This window comes from Bufo gargarizans, chromosome 2 (assembly GCF_014858855.1).
Source record: "Bufo gargarizans isolate SCDJY-AF-19 chromosome 2, ASM1485885v1, whole genome shotgun sequence".
Taxonomy (NCBI): Eukaryota; Metazoa; Chordata; class Amphibia; order Anura; family Bufonidae; genus Bufo; species Bufo gargarizans.
The window spans coordinates 328,584,396-328,603,627 of NC_058081.1; the positions used below are offsets into that span (position 1 = coordinate 328,584,396).

The 19,232-nt window shown below is 43.0% G+C and overlaps 1 protein-coding gene across 1 annotated transcript in view; it reads left to right on the forward strand.

Annotated features, from left to right (window-relative positions):
• The window catches only part of PPFIA2 (PTPRF interacting protein alpha 2), a 439,158-nt gene that overhangs the window by 303,159 nt on the left and 116,767 nt on the right, over positions 1-19,232 (forward strand). Inside the window, exon 10 of the mRNA XM_044280550.1 lies at positions 7,624-7,707. Coding sequence (XP_044136485.1) covers positions 7,624-7,707 — 84 coding nt within the window. The remainder of the gene's footprint in view (positions 1-7,623; positions 7,708-19,232) is intronic.

Sequence of the window (19,232 nt, forward strand, 5' to 3'; positions counted from 1 at the left end):
TAGAGGAAGGAATATTACATTCATAACCAAATATGATTGAAGATAAATGAACTAGGTAGGAAGTCTTGTTTTGTTGATAAGGGTGAACCCTTAAAGGTATGGCCACACGTTCAGGTTTCTTATGCAGTTTTGGAGGCCAAAACCAGGCGTGAATTCAAAAAAAGAGAAGTAGAGTCTGTTCTTCGTACTTTAGCTCCTTTTATGATCCACTCCTGATTTTTCCTTCTAAAACTGAATTACAGAACCTGAAAGTGTGGCCGTATCCTGAAAGAAACTAGAGAAGCAAGATGGTTTCTGATACCCTTTTAAGATCCAAATAAAGCAAATTTATATAACTGCATACGCATGTTGTCTGCTGTTGTGTGTCATCTGTAAAGAGGTTTTAATTAAAGGAGTTGTCTAACTTCAGCAAATAGCATTTATCATGTAGACAAAGTTGTATTGTGATTGTCCATATTGTCTCCTTTGCTGTCTGGATTCATTTTTCCATCACATTATACACTGCTCATTTCCTTGGTTACGACCACCCTGCAATCCAGCAGCAATGGTCGTGCCTGCACAGAATAGGAAAAAGCACTAGCCTATATGCAGTCCCAAAGTCCCGGCCACCAGAGTGGGTAGAGTTTTTTCCTATATTGTGCAAGCATGACCACCACTGATGGATTGCTGGGTAGTCGTAACGATGGAAACGAGCAGTGTATAATGTGATGGAAAAATTAATCTAGCCAGCAAAGGAGGCAATATGGACAATGACAATACATTAGTAAAAGCCTTATATTGACTTACTCTACATAATAAATGTTATTTGCTGAAGTGAGACAATCCCTGACTTTAAAGCTCTAACTGTAATACACTGGGGGAGATTTATCAGTATTGCAGTAAAACACACGGGGTAATGTATCAAGTGAACTGCCCCACAAAAAGTGGACTGATTTTGCCTATTTTAGGATGGTTTGCGCCATGCTCAGCAGTTTACATTGACTAAAGTATAGCCAGATTTATCAATTCTGAAAAAAAGTTGCAAGTCTACTCCAGTGGTCGTGTACAAATTGAAGGAGCCTTTGTAGTAAATGTTTAGGGGGAGATTTATCAAAACCGATATAAAGAAAAACTGGCTTAGTTGCTCATAGCAACCAATCAGAGTCCAACTGTTATTTTTCTAAGCTCTTTTGGAAAGTGAAAGATGGAATCTGATTGGTTGCTGTGGGTGAATAAGCCACTTTTTCTTTACATTGGTTTTAATAAATCTCCCCCTCAGTCTTTAGACAGAAAAATCCATAGGTATTTTGTGCAAAAAACTTTTGGAACATTTTGTAAACTTGTCAAAAAAAAAAGACTTCATGACATGCTCACACTCCAAAAAAGAACAAAAAGTTTCATATTGATAGATTACTCCCATCATTTTCTGAGCTTGTGAAAATAGTACAAATTGCACAAAATTTATCAAATTGGTGCATGCAAAATGATAAATTTGACACCACTGTCGGAAAAAAAATGGCATATGCATTAATAAATATAACCAGTCTCCTTTACCAAGTACTGTACTTTTACTAGACACTTTTTAAAACCATTGAGGAAAATGCTAAAAGTATTAAAACCAAATCATAAATTTGGCGTGTGCCATGTACTCCATTTTTGGAGCAATTTGTGCTAGAATTCGGGTGCATTTTCCTTAGTAAGTTTCTCCCACTGTCTTATTATAGATTCTATATGTTAATAAAGGAAATCTGTCACAACAATTCTGGACTATTACCTATTACCTACATGAGTAGTACTGCAGATGTGGAGTCTAAATCACAAAAAACTGCGCTAAAATGCCCGGCCCAGACTGCTGTGCTAACATACCGTAATGGAGAGGACTCCTGTACGCATACATCATTTGTAAGTCAATAGTCACCTCCATTCCCCTGCCGTACGCCCACAAACCAGCCATGCACTGCATTGAGAGGACTCCTGTGCCTGCGCGCATAATAGAGAGGACTTTGAGTCCTCGGCCAGTTTGTGTGCACACAGCAGGGAAATGGGGGTGAATGTTGGTATACAAATGACTGATCTGGAGTCAGTGGCAGGTGTTCTATACCTGTATTATTGTACTTAATAGGGATTGCTAGAGGTGACAGACTCCCTTTAATGGTCCAGTGACAGGTTCCTTTTAAAGCCTGCAGCTTAACTATTCCAGTTAACATATGACTGCCTAATAAAATACTTGCATAGCTTTTTCGTACTTTAAAGTTGTCCACTTTCTGTCTATTTACCCTGTTAAAGCAAATAGACAGGACCATCAAGTAACGAGCAGAATGCTAAGCCTCTGTAAAAGAAAATTACATGTTTACAGATAGATGCTAGTTTGGAAAGAATTTTAGTGTCACGTTGACTTGAACTGGCCACTCACATGGTGCTGTGATATAGTACTAAAAATTTAAAAAAATTCTGATCTAAAGTAAATGCAAGAAACATCATGACTGCACAGTTAATGGAGACTGTTAGCCTTTGAAGGTCATGATGCTGCTTCTTAAACTATGTCTATCAAGATCTAATTGCCTAGTTTGTAAGATGAGCTAAGAATTGCTCTTTCCAAGGCAACTCAATTACCAGGACAGTGCACATACCACTCACTGATATATCAGATAGGACTGGTTAATGCATCCAGCAAATCCAGATAAACCAGGGTGGTATTGATGAGATTTTCTGCAGTATTAGGGAGTCTGCTTGAGATCTGTAGTGCTCACCAACGGGACAAGGTCATGTGTAGTGCTGGCCATACACATACTGTATCAGTTGGCTGATAGCTATCTCTTTTGATCCACTCATACATGTCTGTCTGGCTCAGCCACTGCTTAACACCGTACAATGTCCTGAAACCTTACTGCCTGTTCCAGTCTGGGGGGGCCCCCATACAAATGTGTTCAGTTCAGTTGACATTTAAACGGGTTCTGCACTTTCATTTAACTGATAATCTATCCTCTGGATAGATCATCAGCTTCTGATCGGCGGGGGTCCGACACCCGGGACCCCCGCCGATCAGCTGTTTGAGAAGGCAGCGGCGCTCCAGCAGCACCGCGGCCTTCTTACTGTTTGCCGATCAGAAGCTGATGATCTATCCAGAGGATAGATCATTAGTTAAATGAAAGTGCAGAAACCCTTTAATGTTTTATAGCCTGTTTTACTCTATCTTAGAACTCCAGCAGTAAGTAAATAGTATGAGATCGTTACAGGTGGTTAAATAAATGAGAGATAGACTGGAGATTGTTTCCATTTCATATGAAGGATCCATAAAAAAAAAAAAAAAAAAAAAAAATTTTTTCACTGTTAAATAAAGTCATAAGTTTATCTGAAGAAAACCTGTTTCATTTGTGTTTAAAGCCGCTTTACTTTCATTGAACATATCATAACCTACTCTCTAAATATATTGAAGACTCTTGTAAAAATGTCTCTCTAGACTTTTATTGGGGACACTTTATATCTGTCAGTTGCTTTATTTCCCAGTCATGCTTCTCAAGGTGAAATACACTAAATACTTTTTTATTTTATTTGAAGAAACCCTAGTGTGTGTCTTTGCAAGCATCTTATTTTTTATGTTTCTTTTTTTTTATCATTTTCACTAAATCTTTACTACAAAGCCCATGTTTGACTATGGTTGCTGTATGCTCAAAGTATTATTCTATTACACAGAATAAAGCCATTATATCCTAACAATATGCAATTTTTGCTGCAAAAAAAACCCTCTTCCTCATTAATCCAAATTCTTAGTTCCTATCCACGGTCGGGTTCATAAGGTCTGCTTTGGTTTCCATCAGTTTTTGCAGTATCTATTCTTATTCTATAAGTAATTCTATTCCTGTCCTTAAATGTTCTGGCTCCATTAAACACAGTGGCGTCCTATAGAGTTCAGTGGTGTCCATCATAAAATAGGTCTGACATAGCTGTAATAATCTTTACTTATACTCCTCATTAAAACATTAAAATTGCAACACCAAGAAGGAAACATTGTGGAAACAATGTGGAAGCAACATGTAAATGATATGCAAATGATAAAAACTGGAGACATAATGTTCAAAACATTTTATTTATTCAGTATCGAGTATTAGCACCACACGCAGAAATACATGCCATGGCATGCTATCAGCTAGGTTATTAAGGGATGTTCTGCCAAACTGAATGCACTTGGGCACACAAATCAAGATCCACTGCTGGCAGCTCCCTTTGCAATTCCCGACCAATGACATGCATGATATGCTGGATGGGAGACAAGTCCGGAGATGCTGCAGGCCTCGGTAGCATGTTTAGGCCACACAGGCTGCTCACAGTAGCAAAAGCAACAGGCAGCCTGGCATTGTCCTGTTGAAAAATGACTCATGGGACACTTTGAAGAAATGGCCATAACACTGGTTCTACAACCAAATCAATGTAATGCCAAGCTATTACTGTGTTACTGTACCTGAAACGAAGACTAGAGGGGTCTGACTACCATACCTTATGCCACCCAACAGCATAATCCCGGGAGTAGGATCTGTGTGATGTTCCCTTGTGAAGGCCTCATCATGGTGTTACCCCCATGATCTACAGGCAACTCTCCGGCTATCATTTAATCTGAGACAAAAGCGTGATTCATTCACTAAAGAGGATAGTCCTCCATTCTAGACTCCATTGCTTTCTTTCTGTGCACCATGACAGCCTTTGAGAGTGGTGGTGTGAGGTCAAATTAACACCTGTAGCTGGACCTATGGCTTGTAGCCCAATGTCATGCAGATGCCTTCTGATGTGTTGTCTAGACACTGTTTGCCATCCTAGGCTTGGTATATAACTTCCAATTTCACTTGCAGTACAGAATTGATCACTACGTGCCATTCTTCCAATCAGACGATCCGTCATTGCAGAGGTTTGCCTTTGTGCACCTCTTGCTGTCATTTCAGTTTATCATTGTTTTCCCAACCACCAGGACATGCAACGTTGAACAGTGATAAACAATGAAAAAAAATAATTCCCATCCAGCATCAACAAAGGCATGCATATACAACCATATAACCTACAAATTTGTACCCCTACACAGGGACAACAGCCATGCCCACACAAAAAATGTTTTTATAAAAATATACTGCTTTATTACATCAAGTAAAGGCAAAAAATAATGAATGCACATATAAATAACTCAGGGGAAATATTGTCAGAAAGGTAACAATGACCTAAATATGCTATATAGAATCACAGCCCCCCCCCCCCAAGTCTCACTGCCCCCGAACAGAGTGTAATACATGTCCACAACAGTGGAAATAATCACCGATGAGATAGAGGAGAAAAAAAAATATATATATACGGGATATATATAAATGAAGTAATATAAAGCCCCAGCCGATATCCAATAGTAGCTAGTATCTACAAAAAGGACGTCCCATAATAGATAGAGGCCGAAAATATTGAACTCAAAAATAGAAAAAACTATTTTATAAGCCATCTCTGAACTCACCTGTGGAGATGATCGGGGGTAAGGAGACAATAGGAGAACCAGAAAAACACCTTGACGCGCATTTCGCCCTCACGGCTTCATCAGGAGGTTAACTATGTGCTGACCTGGTATCTTTATATATCCATATATGGCGCCAGAAACTAAATTAGGTGGCGTGTATCGGCGCATACCTCCTGGGTGATGCACGCTGCGTCATCATGGCGGCGTACACAGCATCGGAGGGAGGAGCAGAGCGCACGTCAGCGATCCAGTCCGCCTACCAAGGCCTGTGACAACGCCACCATGTCGCGCAGCCATGCAGCGCACCTCAATGGCGCACTCAACCAGCCTATACAAAGCGCATGAATACCGCTGTCATGGATACAAACATAAACAGTCCAGTGTGTTCCTATTTCCAAGCATGATCAAAAGATGAATTGATGTATTCCAGCATGTGTAACTCAAAACTCTATCCACAATATTGCTAACAAACCGGATCCATGGGTACATACTCATAACATACATATACTCGTGAAAATACCGTTATTTACTTTAACACATAATATAATAATTTTAAAAATATGATTCACATTAAAGTGACAGTGCATGAACAAAAAAAGTAAAAAACATTAAAAAAAGTAAAAACCCATCAGTAAAGTGCAGAAGTGCAAAAGTGCAATGTTAGTGTGTAGATAGAATTAGATGGGCCCATAGAAAATATAGTGTATTATTGTATGAGAAGTGAAAACCATATAATTCATAATTATGTCAAACGCCTGATAAACCCACACATAAAAACTGTGCAAAGTGCAAAATAATATAAAATAATTTCATAAATTCCATGGTTCCTGATCAAGAATGGTGATAGACCTCAGTCCATTTGGGTCATTGTTACCTTTCTGACAGTATTTCCCCTGAGTTATATGTGCATTCATTGTTTTTTGTCTTTTATTTGATGTAATAAAGCTTGTATACTTTTATAAAACCATTTTTTGTGTGGGCATGGCTTTTGTCCCTGTGTAGTGGTACAAATTTGTAGTGTTGATAATTGGCAAGCCAATAAACCGGAGGTTTCAAGGAAATTTTGCTTTTAATCTAACTTTTATGCCCCTCCTACAAGCCACAGACTGGAGCTAGGTGCTTGAAAATTTGAAAACCTGCTAATCTTAGAAACAGCTTTTACTCCCTATATTTGCATAACCTTATTGCTTGTCCTTCGTGGAGTTGCAATTTCAATGTTGAGTAGTGTATATAATACCGACATATTCTGAAGAGCTTTACAGCTGAAAAAGTAACACACAAGTTAAATGCAGAATAAAGCAAAGGTATAAAAGGAGAACAGTTCTTGCCCATGACAGCCTGCACTCCAAATGATGGCTCTGTTATAACCAGCAACCATGTCGCTTGTGAGAACAGAGCTTTAGGAATATTGGTTTTGCACAAGAAATTGTCTGTCAACAATACGAGTACCACATCATCCCATTATTTTAGCTGTAGATTACTTCACTTTGCTGTTTAATTTTCTTTTTAGTCTGTTATTGATCAAATTGACATTGTCACATATTTTATTTTAAGCATTTTGTGCCCTTTTCTTTAGTCTTTTGTGGCCTTTTATTCCAGTTTTATCAACTTTGTCCCTCTCCTTTTCCTTGACTTGTTAGTCTGATCCAACTTCTTCTACCTCATCTGATGATTATCAATATGTTATGGAAGCTAAGCTACAAGAAATGATCTCCATACGTAGGAAGGTAGTCCTACAGGACTTTACTTTCTATTGCTGAATAGACTCCATCTGATTTTGTTTTCATTCCATCCTTTATTTTCTTCTTTTATGCTTTAATTATTGATAATCAACCATCATGCAGCTTAGTGCTTTAGGGGCTTATGATTTCCAATATGAGGTTTGTGTTCAAACCATGCACAGTCTGCATGTTACATTTGGCTGACTTCATTGCTCATAAATAAACCCAAAGTTCTGCTAGTGCTTGGATGTAGCAGGCCTCTTTTAGCTGACACATTTCAAGCAATGCTGTCCAGCTACCTGCTTATGTACTATTTCCTTTCCTAGAGTAAGTTTGCAGTTAGTAGTAGCTTGCTTTTGTCTTGTACCTTAATTGAGGAACACATTACCTGCTGGAGTGCATACATTTCAGATCAGCTCCTTATGTTTTTTTTCATAGGCAGAAGAAAGACATGGGAATATTGAGGAAAGAATGAGGCACCTGGAAACACAACTTGAAGAAAAGAATCAAGAACTTCAGAGGGTATGTACAATAGTCAATAATGATGTAATAGTGTACAGTACTTGTTGCTCTAGGAGTTATGTTTCGATCCTTCAACACTAAAAGAAAACTTTTACAAGTACTGTACTAGCTAAATGCTCTATACAGTACCTTTTGTGGATCTGAATCACCCGCATTTGTGTCAGCAACCTAAACGTTTTTTTTATAAAAGCCAACAAATTTTTTTACATTACTGTCAATGGTGTACCTATAACATAGATGGACTGCCATAGCACAGCACATAAATTATGTTTTCTCACAGGGACAGAATGGAAGAAATGCAGCCGTTGGGTCTTGAATTTAATTACAGATATACGCTACCAAAAAAGGTTCAGAGATCCAGATTTACTAATCTTAAAGATGGTGTATACTCAGGGCGGCTGACTAGACCTGCGCCAAATTTATCACAATTGCTTAGGCTGGATGATATATCTGGTGCGAGGAATGACACTTTTCTCTTACTCTCTACCAACTATTGGTTGGCTTACATTGAGACTGATTTTTATGCCAGAATTGTACAGTTTTTTATTTCTTGCAAAGGCACATCTTAGGCCACTCCGATTTCAGTTAACTAAAGGGCCAGATATGTCAAACAGGCCCACTAAATCCCAAAAATTAGCAAAAAGTACTGATCCCATAGGACAGAGGGATAAAACTTAACATTTATTTTAGGTCGAACTAAAATTAAAGACAACAGAGGAGGAGCCTCTAGACAAAACAAATATAACAAAACAGCCCAGCAGGCAAACTAATACATACAAAAGCAGTGTGACCAAAGATTTGAAAAGAAGCAGGAACGCTCTCACCCGGTTTGTTGTTCAGGATGTCTCGTAGAGAAGACTGGGGGTGAAGAACGGTCCTTGGATGCTTCTCGTTCACACGCGAATAATAGATGAGCCCCTTTTAGGATGGTTGGAGGCAAGGTGGTTAGCCCTAGGCAACCCTAAGAGGGGGGGCAGGGGCTATTATGCCCTACCTATCTATACGGGGACTTACCCCGCAAGGAGCGTCCCCGTCCGGATGCCTGTCCCTGTGGGGACAGAAACCCTAGTAGTCCCTAATAGATGCTCCCTACGTGTCACGTTTCAGTTCGTACACAGAATATCATCAGGGGAGATAGATGGTACACACAGGGCTATGGATTGGGCCTGTGCGACCAAAGAGACAAAGAAGGTATTTTTAGGAAATGGGTCAGAAGCCTAAGAGAGTGTGAGGCCAGTCAGGCTAAGACACACAAGGCATGACCATAATGGACGTGTTATTCTAAATAGATGCACCAATGGGTGCCAACTATGCAATAACAATGGGCCTCAGGGAAGATCAATCCAGGGGCGGGCCGACAGCCCGCCCCTGGATTGATCTTCCCTGAGGCCCATTGTTATTGCATAGTTGGCACCCATTGGTGCATCTATTTAGAATAACACGTCCATTATGGTCATGCCTTGTGTGTCTTAGCCTGACTGGCCTCACACTCTCTTAGGCTTCTGACCCATTTCCTAAAAATACCTTCTTTGTCTCTTTGGTCGCACAGGCCCAATCCATAGCCCTGTGTGTACCATCTATCTCCCCTGATGATATTCTGTGTACGAACTGAAACGTGACACGTAGGGAGCATCTATTAGGGACTACTAGGGTTTCTGTCCCCACAGGGACAGGCATCCGGACGGGGACGCTCCTTGCGGGGTAAGTCCCCGTATAGATAGGTAGGGCATAATAGCCCCTGCCCCCCCTCTTAGGGTTGCCTAGGGCTAACCACCTTGCCTCCAACCATCCTAAAAGGGGCTCATCTATTATTCGCGTGTGAACGAGAAGCATCCAAGGACCGTTCTTCACCCCCAGTCTTCTCTACGAGACATCCTGAACAACAAACCGGGTGAGAGCGTTCCTGCTTCTTTTCAAATCTTTGGTCACACTGCTTTTGTATGTATTAGTTTGCCTGCTGGGCTGTTTTGTTATATTTGTTTTGTCTAGAGGCTCCTCCTCTGTTGTCTTTAATTTTAGTTCGACCTAAAATAAATGTTAAGTTTTATCCCTCTGTCCTATGGGATCAGTACTTTTCACTCCGATTTCATAAAAGGCTCCCCCCTTCCCCTTAAGCCCCATCCTCTTGACAGGCATGTCGAAAAAAGTGTAGAAACTGTAGTTGAGCCAAAATTGTGTCAATTTGTACCACAACAGATTCTTGATGCAGACATATGTAATTCTGGGCAAAAAACTTTAGGAATAGTAGAGGCTAAGGAAGGCTGAAATAGGGTTACAGTAAAACACTGCTTCCAAAAACATACAGAATGTATGCACATCTCTAAATATAAACATGAAGGTTTATTCCGTCTTTTCTTTTCTTTTTTTTTTACAGAATAGAAAATCAAATCAAATATTTTTTTATGTACATATTTTCTGCTCCCATATCTTACTTGGTCTTTCATATCTTTCAGTAGTCTGTATAAAAAAAATTGCAGAATAACAGAATAGGACTAAACATGGCATTGGTAATGTAACCCTGTAATACTCTCAGTAAGAACAATCTCAGGCACCAGAGCCTTCCATTAAAACGTCAGTATTTTATTTGTGTAATCTATAAAAAACAAATGGTGGAAGGCCATTCCAAGTTAAGCACAGAGCAATTGGAGTGGTGCATGGGAAACACGCTGCCTGTCATTAATGTGATCCTCACACAAATGTCCTGTGACCCCTGACATTCAGTATCTCTTTCTAAAGCAACATCTCAGCATGATGTCTGTTAGTCTATATATAGGAGCAGCTCTTACTCCTCTGTGTTAGCCTTATTATCAACATGATAACATCACCTATAGATAGGCAGCCATATTACAAATCACCTACAAAGAGGCAGGCATGTTCTACATTACTCAGAGACAGACAGCCATGTTACGAATCACCTACAAACAGGGAACAATGCTATGGATAACCTGGAGATAGGTAGCCATGTTCTACATTACCTAGAAACAGGAAGCCATCTTTAAAACACCTAAAAGTAGAAAGTCATGTTTCTCATTATCTAGAGACAGTCGGCCATATTCTACATTACCTACAGTAGAAACAGGAAGCCATCTTACAAATTACCTACAAGCAGGCAGGCATGTTCTACATTACCTAGCAACAGGCAGCCATCTTACAAATCACCTAAAAGCAAACAGGCATTTTGTACATTACCTAGAAACAGGTAGCCATTTTTATATATTTCCCAGAGATGTCCACTATATCACACAAGTAATCCATGCATAGTGAACTAGTTGTAATAACCACAAAAAAAAAGATTACTCATCCATTAGTCCTATTTATTTATCCCGTTGTTGTGTCTTGTCAGCACTTGTATGTTCTGCAACACTGTTGCTGACTGAATGCCAAGTGGTCACATGACTGACACCATGTTTAGTTCAATTCAGCTAACCAATGGATATAATGTAACCCTGTTGCTAACTGAATGCCAGGGGGTTACATGACTGAAGTCGTGTTTGATAATATTGAGTAAGCCCATGAATGTAATTAAATTGAATGCTAGGGGGTGACATGTGCGGAAGCAGAGGATTGAGAGGTAGTGGCTCTGTCTGTTACTGTCAATAATAGTGGCTTTCTGCACACAGTTGCTTTCTAGGGCCGTGCAGTGAAAGGAGGGCACACCTTCTTCCCCTAGGGCAGAACCCTGATGTTGGGGATCCTGCCTGATGGTATTCGTGGTGACCGCAATGTTGAGTGTTTGTATGGGTGCAAGGTAGGGCGTGTAGAGGGCAATGGCTGGCGTAGGGTGCGGAAGTCGGTAACCAGGCCAGATGTAGCAGAATAAATCTCTTTTTACTGAAGTGCAAAATAGCAGTTGTAGTACATCCAACGATAGCAAAAACACAGATTCCACAATATACAGTGCAAATCTCCCCAAATGGTATTGTATGGATTTGAACAAAGATGGGAATTATTATAATGTTTATATCTTTCTCAAGTCACCTCCTGCAGAATCCATGGCTGACAATCTCACTTTTGCAATTGTGCCTGTAATTTACAACTGATGTGCACACAGGTTGTAAGATACGACTGACCCAAGTCATGTCCAAGTCTGAAGGGTGTCATAAAAATATTCTCCTCACTGCAGTAAAGTCTAAATAACTCTAGTGCACAGCTATGCATATTTATGAACCACCTTGTCTCTTTCTCTGTAGATCTAGAGATTGGTGAGTCTCTGTAGCTTTAGTCTAGTCGTGTGAGGAATCGAGTACATTTAGTTGCTTCCTCACTCTTCTTCTACTTGCTGGAACTCTATAGACTCAGCTGGGGGTGGATCTAGGATCCACACTCAAGCTTCCTGTAGGAGTTATGTCAGAGTTGTTAGCTTCCATCCATAACCTTACTAGGTATACACAGCATAAAATTACATTAAATAACATGACAAGCATTAAACAGCAAACAATTTGCAAGTGGCCCCTGCTCTGGGGTACTACACGTGACTAATGACATGTTTAGTTGTGTGTAGTTAGCCCCATGCATTACACAGGACTTCCGTGGGCTATACCATTCAAGTGTACATACATGGGCCACCTGCATCAATATAAGAAAGTTATGAGAGCGGAATTCTTAAATCTATGTATACTAGAAAATTATATGATTTCTGTATAATTATTATGTGATGAAATATATTAAAAATAAAAAACTGAATTCCGATTCCCCTTTAAGTTACAAGAACAATACACAATATGATATGAAGTACATAGTGTTCATCTAATATGTAGTGATGTCAAGAGCAGTTTGTCTACTAGAGAGGATGATTATTCAGTGCAATGCATTTAGGAAAATCTCTATGATAAGACTAGTACTGTCCAGCAGTGTGAAGAGACCACACTGGGAGGAGGACTAGCTATGTTGCAACGTGGAGTTGTGATTAAGAAAAGACATACCTCATTAGACTTGAAGATATTCGAGGAGTTTGTGATGTTGACCATGCTCACCAGGTAGATATACTGTGTATTTGGTGTTTTATTTTAGTGCATTTATGAACATCTCCATTCTGCAGTTCCTTTCAATGTGTAAGAACCACTGTGAGCTTACCAGTTCCTTAGGAGATGTCTCCTAAGGCATTTCCTAATCCTAGTGATTGGTCTATTTTCTATTTAGAAGGTAAGATCAGGAAAATGTCCAACCATAGGAAGGTTCCTATTACTTGTTGGATAATTCAAACACACCATGTTCCAAGAATGGTTATTTTGTTGGTAAGAGAGGCCAGATGGGACTCTAACTCAATATGACAACACTACCACGTATTATATCCTTTGTGGACTAAAGGGTAATTTACAGTAATGTTGGGTTGAGCCTCATTTGCGCAAATATGTTTGACTTTTGACTTTTTACCATTGCTTACACCACGTTGTCAAAAGGTGGGTGGGGCTTAGCAGGAGGGCTGTGGCATCTTGCAGCCCAGCAGATTTACAGCAGTTTACACTGGAAATTGGCGTAAATCTTAGCTCAAATCTATGCAAGCTATGAGTTGGTGTAGATTGGATTTTTTGAGGCTTGGCTAACCAGAGACAAATTTATTAAGAGACATGTGCCTCTTAATACATTTGTCAGATCTCACTCTAGCACATTCGTTAGTAAGACTGGAATTTGAAATGCCAGGCCTAATAAATTCCCCTCATTGTTTCTTTTTAACCTACTATATAACCCAGACATGGTCAGTCAAAGAAACACGAGCTCTCTGAACTCATACTTCGCTGTGTACTGTAGATGCAGACATTCAGTGTTGCTCATTGATACAATACTGATGAACTATCCTTAGTATAGGTCATCAATATCAGATTGTCAGGGTCCTGACTCCCAGTACCCCTATCAATCAGCTGTTTGTAGAAGTGGCGACGTTCATGTAATTGCTACTTCCACTGCAAAATTTACATCATGTTGTCTCCTTTGTAAAAGAGGCATAGTGTAATTATACTGAATGGGACAAGCAATTATAATTACACTGTCCTGCCACTGAACTATGGAGTTGCAGAAGTCTTAGACTTAAATATGAACCAAATGTCACAAAATTTGTGCAATGAATTTGGTGCAAATTATGGCAACACAGACAAATTTGCCTCATGATTAGTGATGCAGGGGCAATATTCTAATTTGCGATATTTCACAAATATTTGGTAGAATATTTGTCATATATTCGAGAATTTGAGATTATTTTCTTGATCGCGAAAATGTGGGACCAGGAGAGAAAATGTAATATTTGTGTAATGCACACTAAATACAAGCGTCGGTCACTATAGCTACATTTTTTAAGCTGCTAGATGTTTCCTGAGACTGGAGAAAATGGTTGGCACGGCAGAACATTACAATAGCTTTATATGCAGTGTGAAACAGCGAGGGGTTTTGTATAGGAAGGCAGGTATTTTCCTCCCAACATGTGCATCTTGGCTGGTTTACAGCCAGATGAGCTCAAATACCGGACTGGAGTTTAGTGCCTGTCCGGGTTTTGGCAGCACCTGGACTATCCCACCGCCCTGGTGTCTCTATCCACGGTGGCCGGCCGGTGGACTCATGAGGTGGCTGTCGTCACAAAGTTACATTATGAACTAATAACTGGGAGAGACTTCCCTGGTTTCCTGTCACTGTGGCCTGAGGCGAGGGTCACCAATACCCATGAGACAGGGATAACCCTAACAGAGTGGCCCGGCTCAGGGGGGAGGCCAGAACCCTGGGAACCTGAGACAGAAGGGCCAGCGGTAGGGGTGACTGCCACTTCGGTGGAAGAGGGGGGGACAACCCCGTTTAGTGTGATGGTGGGAGACGTGGAGGATTTGCCGCCGGGTCCGGAGTTGGCAGACATCAATGTCTCCGGAGACAATTTTGGTACAGCACAGCACCATGACCTGACTCTATCTCGAGCCTGGCAAAATATGGTAGTAGTTGAGGGTGAGCCGCAACAATCAGGGGCCAGGTCTATGTTTCCCCCTTTTGTCGTTCAACAAGAGATGCTGTACCGGGTAAATCAACTACGGGGTGAGCATATTGAACAGTTGGTGGTGCCCAAGGTGTATCGCAAGCTCGTATTGGAGTTAGCCCACCAGCATGTTCTTGGGGGACACCTGGGCCAGCAGAAAATATAGGACCGATTCTACAGCGGTTCTACTGGCCCAGTATGTTCAGAGAGGTGGAAGAGTATTGCAAGTCTTGCCTAACCTGCCAGATAACCAGCCCCCAGCCACATTTCTGTAGTCCCCTGGTCCCTCTCCTGATTATTGAGGTTCCATTCGGGCGGATCGCTTTGGATCTCATAGGCCCAGTACCAAAGTCCGCTAGAGGGCACCAACACATCTTATTGGAGATGATTTCCCGAGTAGGCCTACCGAGAGAGATTCTGACCGACCAGGGGACTCCTTTTATGTCAAAACTCATGAATGAAGTCAGTAAACTACTACAAATCAAACAATTGCGGACGTCCGTCTATCACCCCCAAACGGACGGCCTGGTAGAAAGATTTAATAAAACCTTTAAAAACATGTTAAAGTGGGTGGTGTCTAAGGATGGATGTGTTTGGGATCTTCTACTGCCCTATCTCATGTTCGCAGTGCAAGAGAGGCCTCTACTGGGTTCTCGCAGACATCCGCTTGGGTTGTTGGACATAGCCAAAGAGGCGTGGGAACAACAACCCACACCGCATAAAAGTGTGATTGAGTATAGCACTCGGATGCAAGAACAGATGGAGACGGTGTTACCGCTGGTTAAGGAACATATGGAGGCAGCCCAGAGTAGGGTCTATAAATGCCAGGCTCGGGTTTGGAATTTTAACCCGGGAGATCGGGTTTTGGTTCTGGTGCCGACAGTGGACAGTAAGTTCCTAGCTAGGTGGCATGGTCCCTATGAAGTGCTCGAAAAAGTTGGGGAGGTAACCTACAGGGTACACCAGCCAGTGTGGAGAAAGCAGGTGTACCATGTAAACTTACTGAAACCGTGGAAAGATAGTGAAACCTGTACTGAAGACAGCCTGCAGCCAGATTTTCTAGGGAATGCGGTTTTGGTCCCACAGTCTGATACTAGGGAAGGCGTTGCCACAGTAAAGATTGCTGACATTTTTTCCTCTAAACAGACTTAGGAGGCCAGGGAGTTCGTCAGCAGAAACACGGATGTGTATCAGTACAAGGTATTACCCTTTGGTCTACATGGCGCTCCCGCCAAGTTTTAAAGGCTAATGAACATTGTACTCCGTCCACATCATCGGTACGCTTCGGCGTACCTAGACGATATCGTTATCCACAGCACCAACTGGGAAAGTCACCTACCTAAAGTACAGGCTGTAGTGGACTAAAGTACAGGCTCTAGAGGAAGGCTGGCTTAACCACTAACCCAAAAAAGTGCGCGATAGGGTTAGAAGAGACCAAGTACCTGGGGTATGTGATTGGGCATGGAATTATCAAACCTCAGGTCAACAAAATTGTGGCAATTCGGAATTGGCCGACTTGTTACTACTCGGCAAGTAAAGTCGTTCCTGGGAATGGTGGGATACTATATGAGATTTGTCCCCCACTTTGCTACAGTGGCCGCACCATTAACAGGCCTTATGAAGGGACGCAAGTCAGTGGTGGTCCACTGGAATGAGCAGGTGGAAAAGGCTTTCTCCGCTTTGAAGTCGGCCCCGTGTGGGTCCCCGGTTTTGGTGACACCCAACTTCAAAAGGTAGGTCTCTGTGCTGTACTATCTCAGGAGGTCAACGGGGAGGAGCATCCCATTGTCTTCCTCAGCCGGAGGCTTAACCCAGCCGAGACCAGGTATAGTATAGTGGAGAGAGAGCGCCTAGCCATCAAATGGGCACTCGAGTCTCTCCGCTATTATCTGTTGGGAAGAAAGTTCCGTCTGGTGACCGACCACTCCCCTCTCAAGTGGATGAGCCAGGCCAAAGAGAGGAATGCTCGGGTCACAAGATGGTTCTTGTCCTTACAAAACTAAAGTTTTCAGTGGAACATAGAGCAGGCCGATTACAGGGAAACGCGGATACCCTGTCCCGGGTACACTGTCTGGCGTGTTTTCACCCCCTCAGGGTTGAACAAAGGGGGGGAGGTATGTGAGACAGCAAGGGGGTTAGTATGGGAAGGAAGGTATTTTCCTCTCAACATGTGCAGCTGAGCTGGTTTCCAGCCAGGTGAGCTCAAATACAGCCACAAGCCTCATACACAGACACAGCCCTGACTCTGAGCCCAGCTGCCTATTAAAGAACAACCAGGTGCAGCCAAAACCCAGACCGGCACTAAACTCTGATCCGGTATTTGAGCTCACCTGGCTGGAAACCAGCTCAGCTGCACATGTTGGGAGAAAAATACCTTCCTTCCCATACAAAACCCCTTGCTGTCTCACATACCTCCCCCCCTTTGTTCAACCCTGAGGGGGTGAAAACACGCCAGACAGTGTACCCGGGACAGGGTATCCGCGTTTCCCTGTAACCGGGAGGACAAGGAAACGACATCCGGGACTGGGACTCTTTAAGCGGTGCCCGCAGCATGGTGTGAAGTGAACACCAGGACTTGACCTTCTTGTGCGGTAACTGCAGCAAGGTGTGAATGGAACTGTCACGGCCTATGGTGTGTATAGTGACATTTTCCTTCACTTGGTTGCCCGTGGCTGCGTTTGGTGTTGTATGCATGTGGTGGCAGTGTCTCGGCCTTCTGGCTGATCCCCAGGACATGGTTGCCACGCATGCCGTTGCCCGCGGCGACAGGTGAAGTGTGTGTTTGTGTGTGTACTTCCCCTTTAAGTGGCTTTCTTCCCTTGCCTAGTGTTGGAAGGGTTAACTTCCTTCCTAGTGTGTGTGCACTGGGTGTGTGGGTGTGGCTACATGGGCTTTAAAGCCTCAGTTAAGACCTGATGTCTGAGGGATACTCCAGCCTTGTAGTAAGCTGGAGGCACTCTCCTGGTCCCATATACCATCTGCCAGTGAGGGCCACCCTTGTGGTCATAAAATGGGATACACGATGTTATGAGGATGTGTTTGTGTTATGCTTATTTATTGCAGTGTATGGTTTCCTGGTTTCCTGTGTGGTGTGTGCTCTGTCTCTTGTGTTGTTGTGGACAGCAGCACTTATACTAGGGTTCCAGGCTCTGTGTCTGTGGCAGGTAGGTGTGGTTCTAGTTGCACTTACCTGCCATTGCCATATGTCTGTTTCTGTTCCCCTTTCATTATAACTTGGCCAGTGAGACTCCTGTTCGTCCGTATCTAGGAGGAACAGGTAGTCTTACCCAGCTCCTAGTCCAGGGTCACCCTGAGGGTTAGCAGGAATATCAGGTTCCGGTGTATGAGCCCTCCTACCTTCAGGGTCGGCTCATACGGCTAGGAGACAGGGTCAGAATTAGGGATTGATAGGAGGTGACCTGCTCCCTGATTCCTGTCCTGGCCTTGTACTGACCATCCATCCTCTGGCATCGCACGGCTGAGGGTTTTCCCCATCCTCAGCCATGACAGTATGACCACAATGGCTCCTCACGTGGCGTAACCTTCTGAAGAGGGTGCAGCATGCATCGCCATACGTTTGTGGGGTGCATGCGCGTTCTCCGGAGGGAGAGCCGTTTTGGGGTTTCGCCGCTGACGGCGCGGTGAGTGGCTTTTCCCCACCATTCCTTCACCGTTGTTCTGTCTTGGTGTCCCCTTACTTTTAATTCCCTCACCGTTGTATGTTTGGTGTTCGGTTGCACGCCTTCGGAAGAGGGCGCAGCATGTGGTGCCTGCCGCTTTCTGGCACACATGCTTATCCTCCAGAGGGAGGGTGAAAGGGGAACCCTGATACTGTGCAGTTCTCTGTGGCTGTTGCTGCAGTGTCTGTGAACTGACACTAGTGGTTGGGTCTCTCCTCGTCCACGTCTCAGTGGTTCTCTCACCTTTGTCGGTGTGGCTAGCTGCAGTCCTCGTTGGACTGGCTTTAGTTGTGCTGGGAGAGGATGCATGCTAGCAGCGACTTTGTGGGTACCGTTTGCTGAGAGTGGATGCAGTGTTCAGTGTGCTCTCTCCGGGCTGTTTCTTTGCCGGTCTCTGGTCCCTGTGTGTTGTTCCAGAGGCTGGCAGTCAGCACCCTGGTCCCTGTGTGTTGTTCAAGGGGCTGGCAGCAGTCCTGGGGAGACTCGCTGACACTGATTCTGCTATCTTTTTCCTTCCCCCTTCCTTGTTTGGGGTCCCACACTTGTTTTCCCTTTTGTGTTGGTGAGGGGGCTTTGAGGGGTGAGAGTTTCACGGCCTATGGTGTGTATAGTGACATTTTCCTTCACTTGGTTGCCCGTGGCTGCGTTTGGTGTTGTATGCATGTGGTGGCAGTGTCTCGGCCTTCTGGCTGATCACCAGGACATGGTTGCCACGCATGCCGTTGCCCGTGGCGACAGGTGAAGTGTGTGTTTGTGTGTGTACTTCCCCTTTAAGTGGCTTTCTTCCCTTGCCTTGTGTTGGAAGGGTTAACTTCCTTCCTAGTGTGTGTGCACTGGGTGTGTCTGTGTGGGTGTGGCTACATGGGCTTTAAAGCCTCAGTTAAGACCTGATG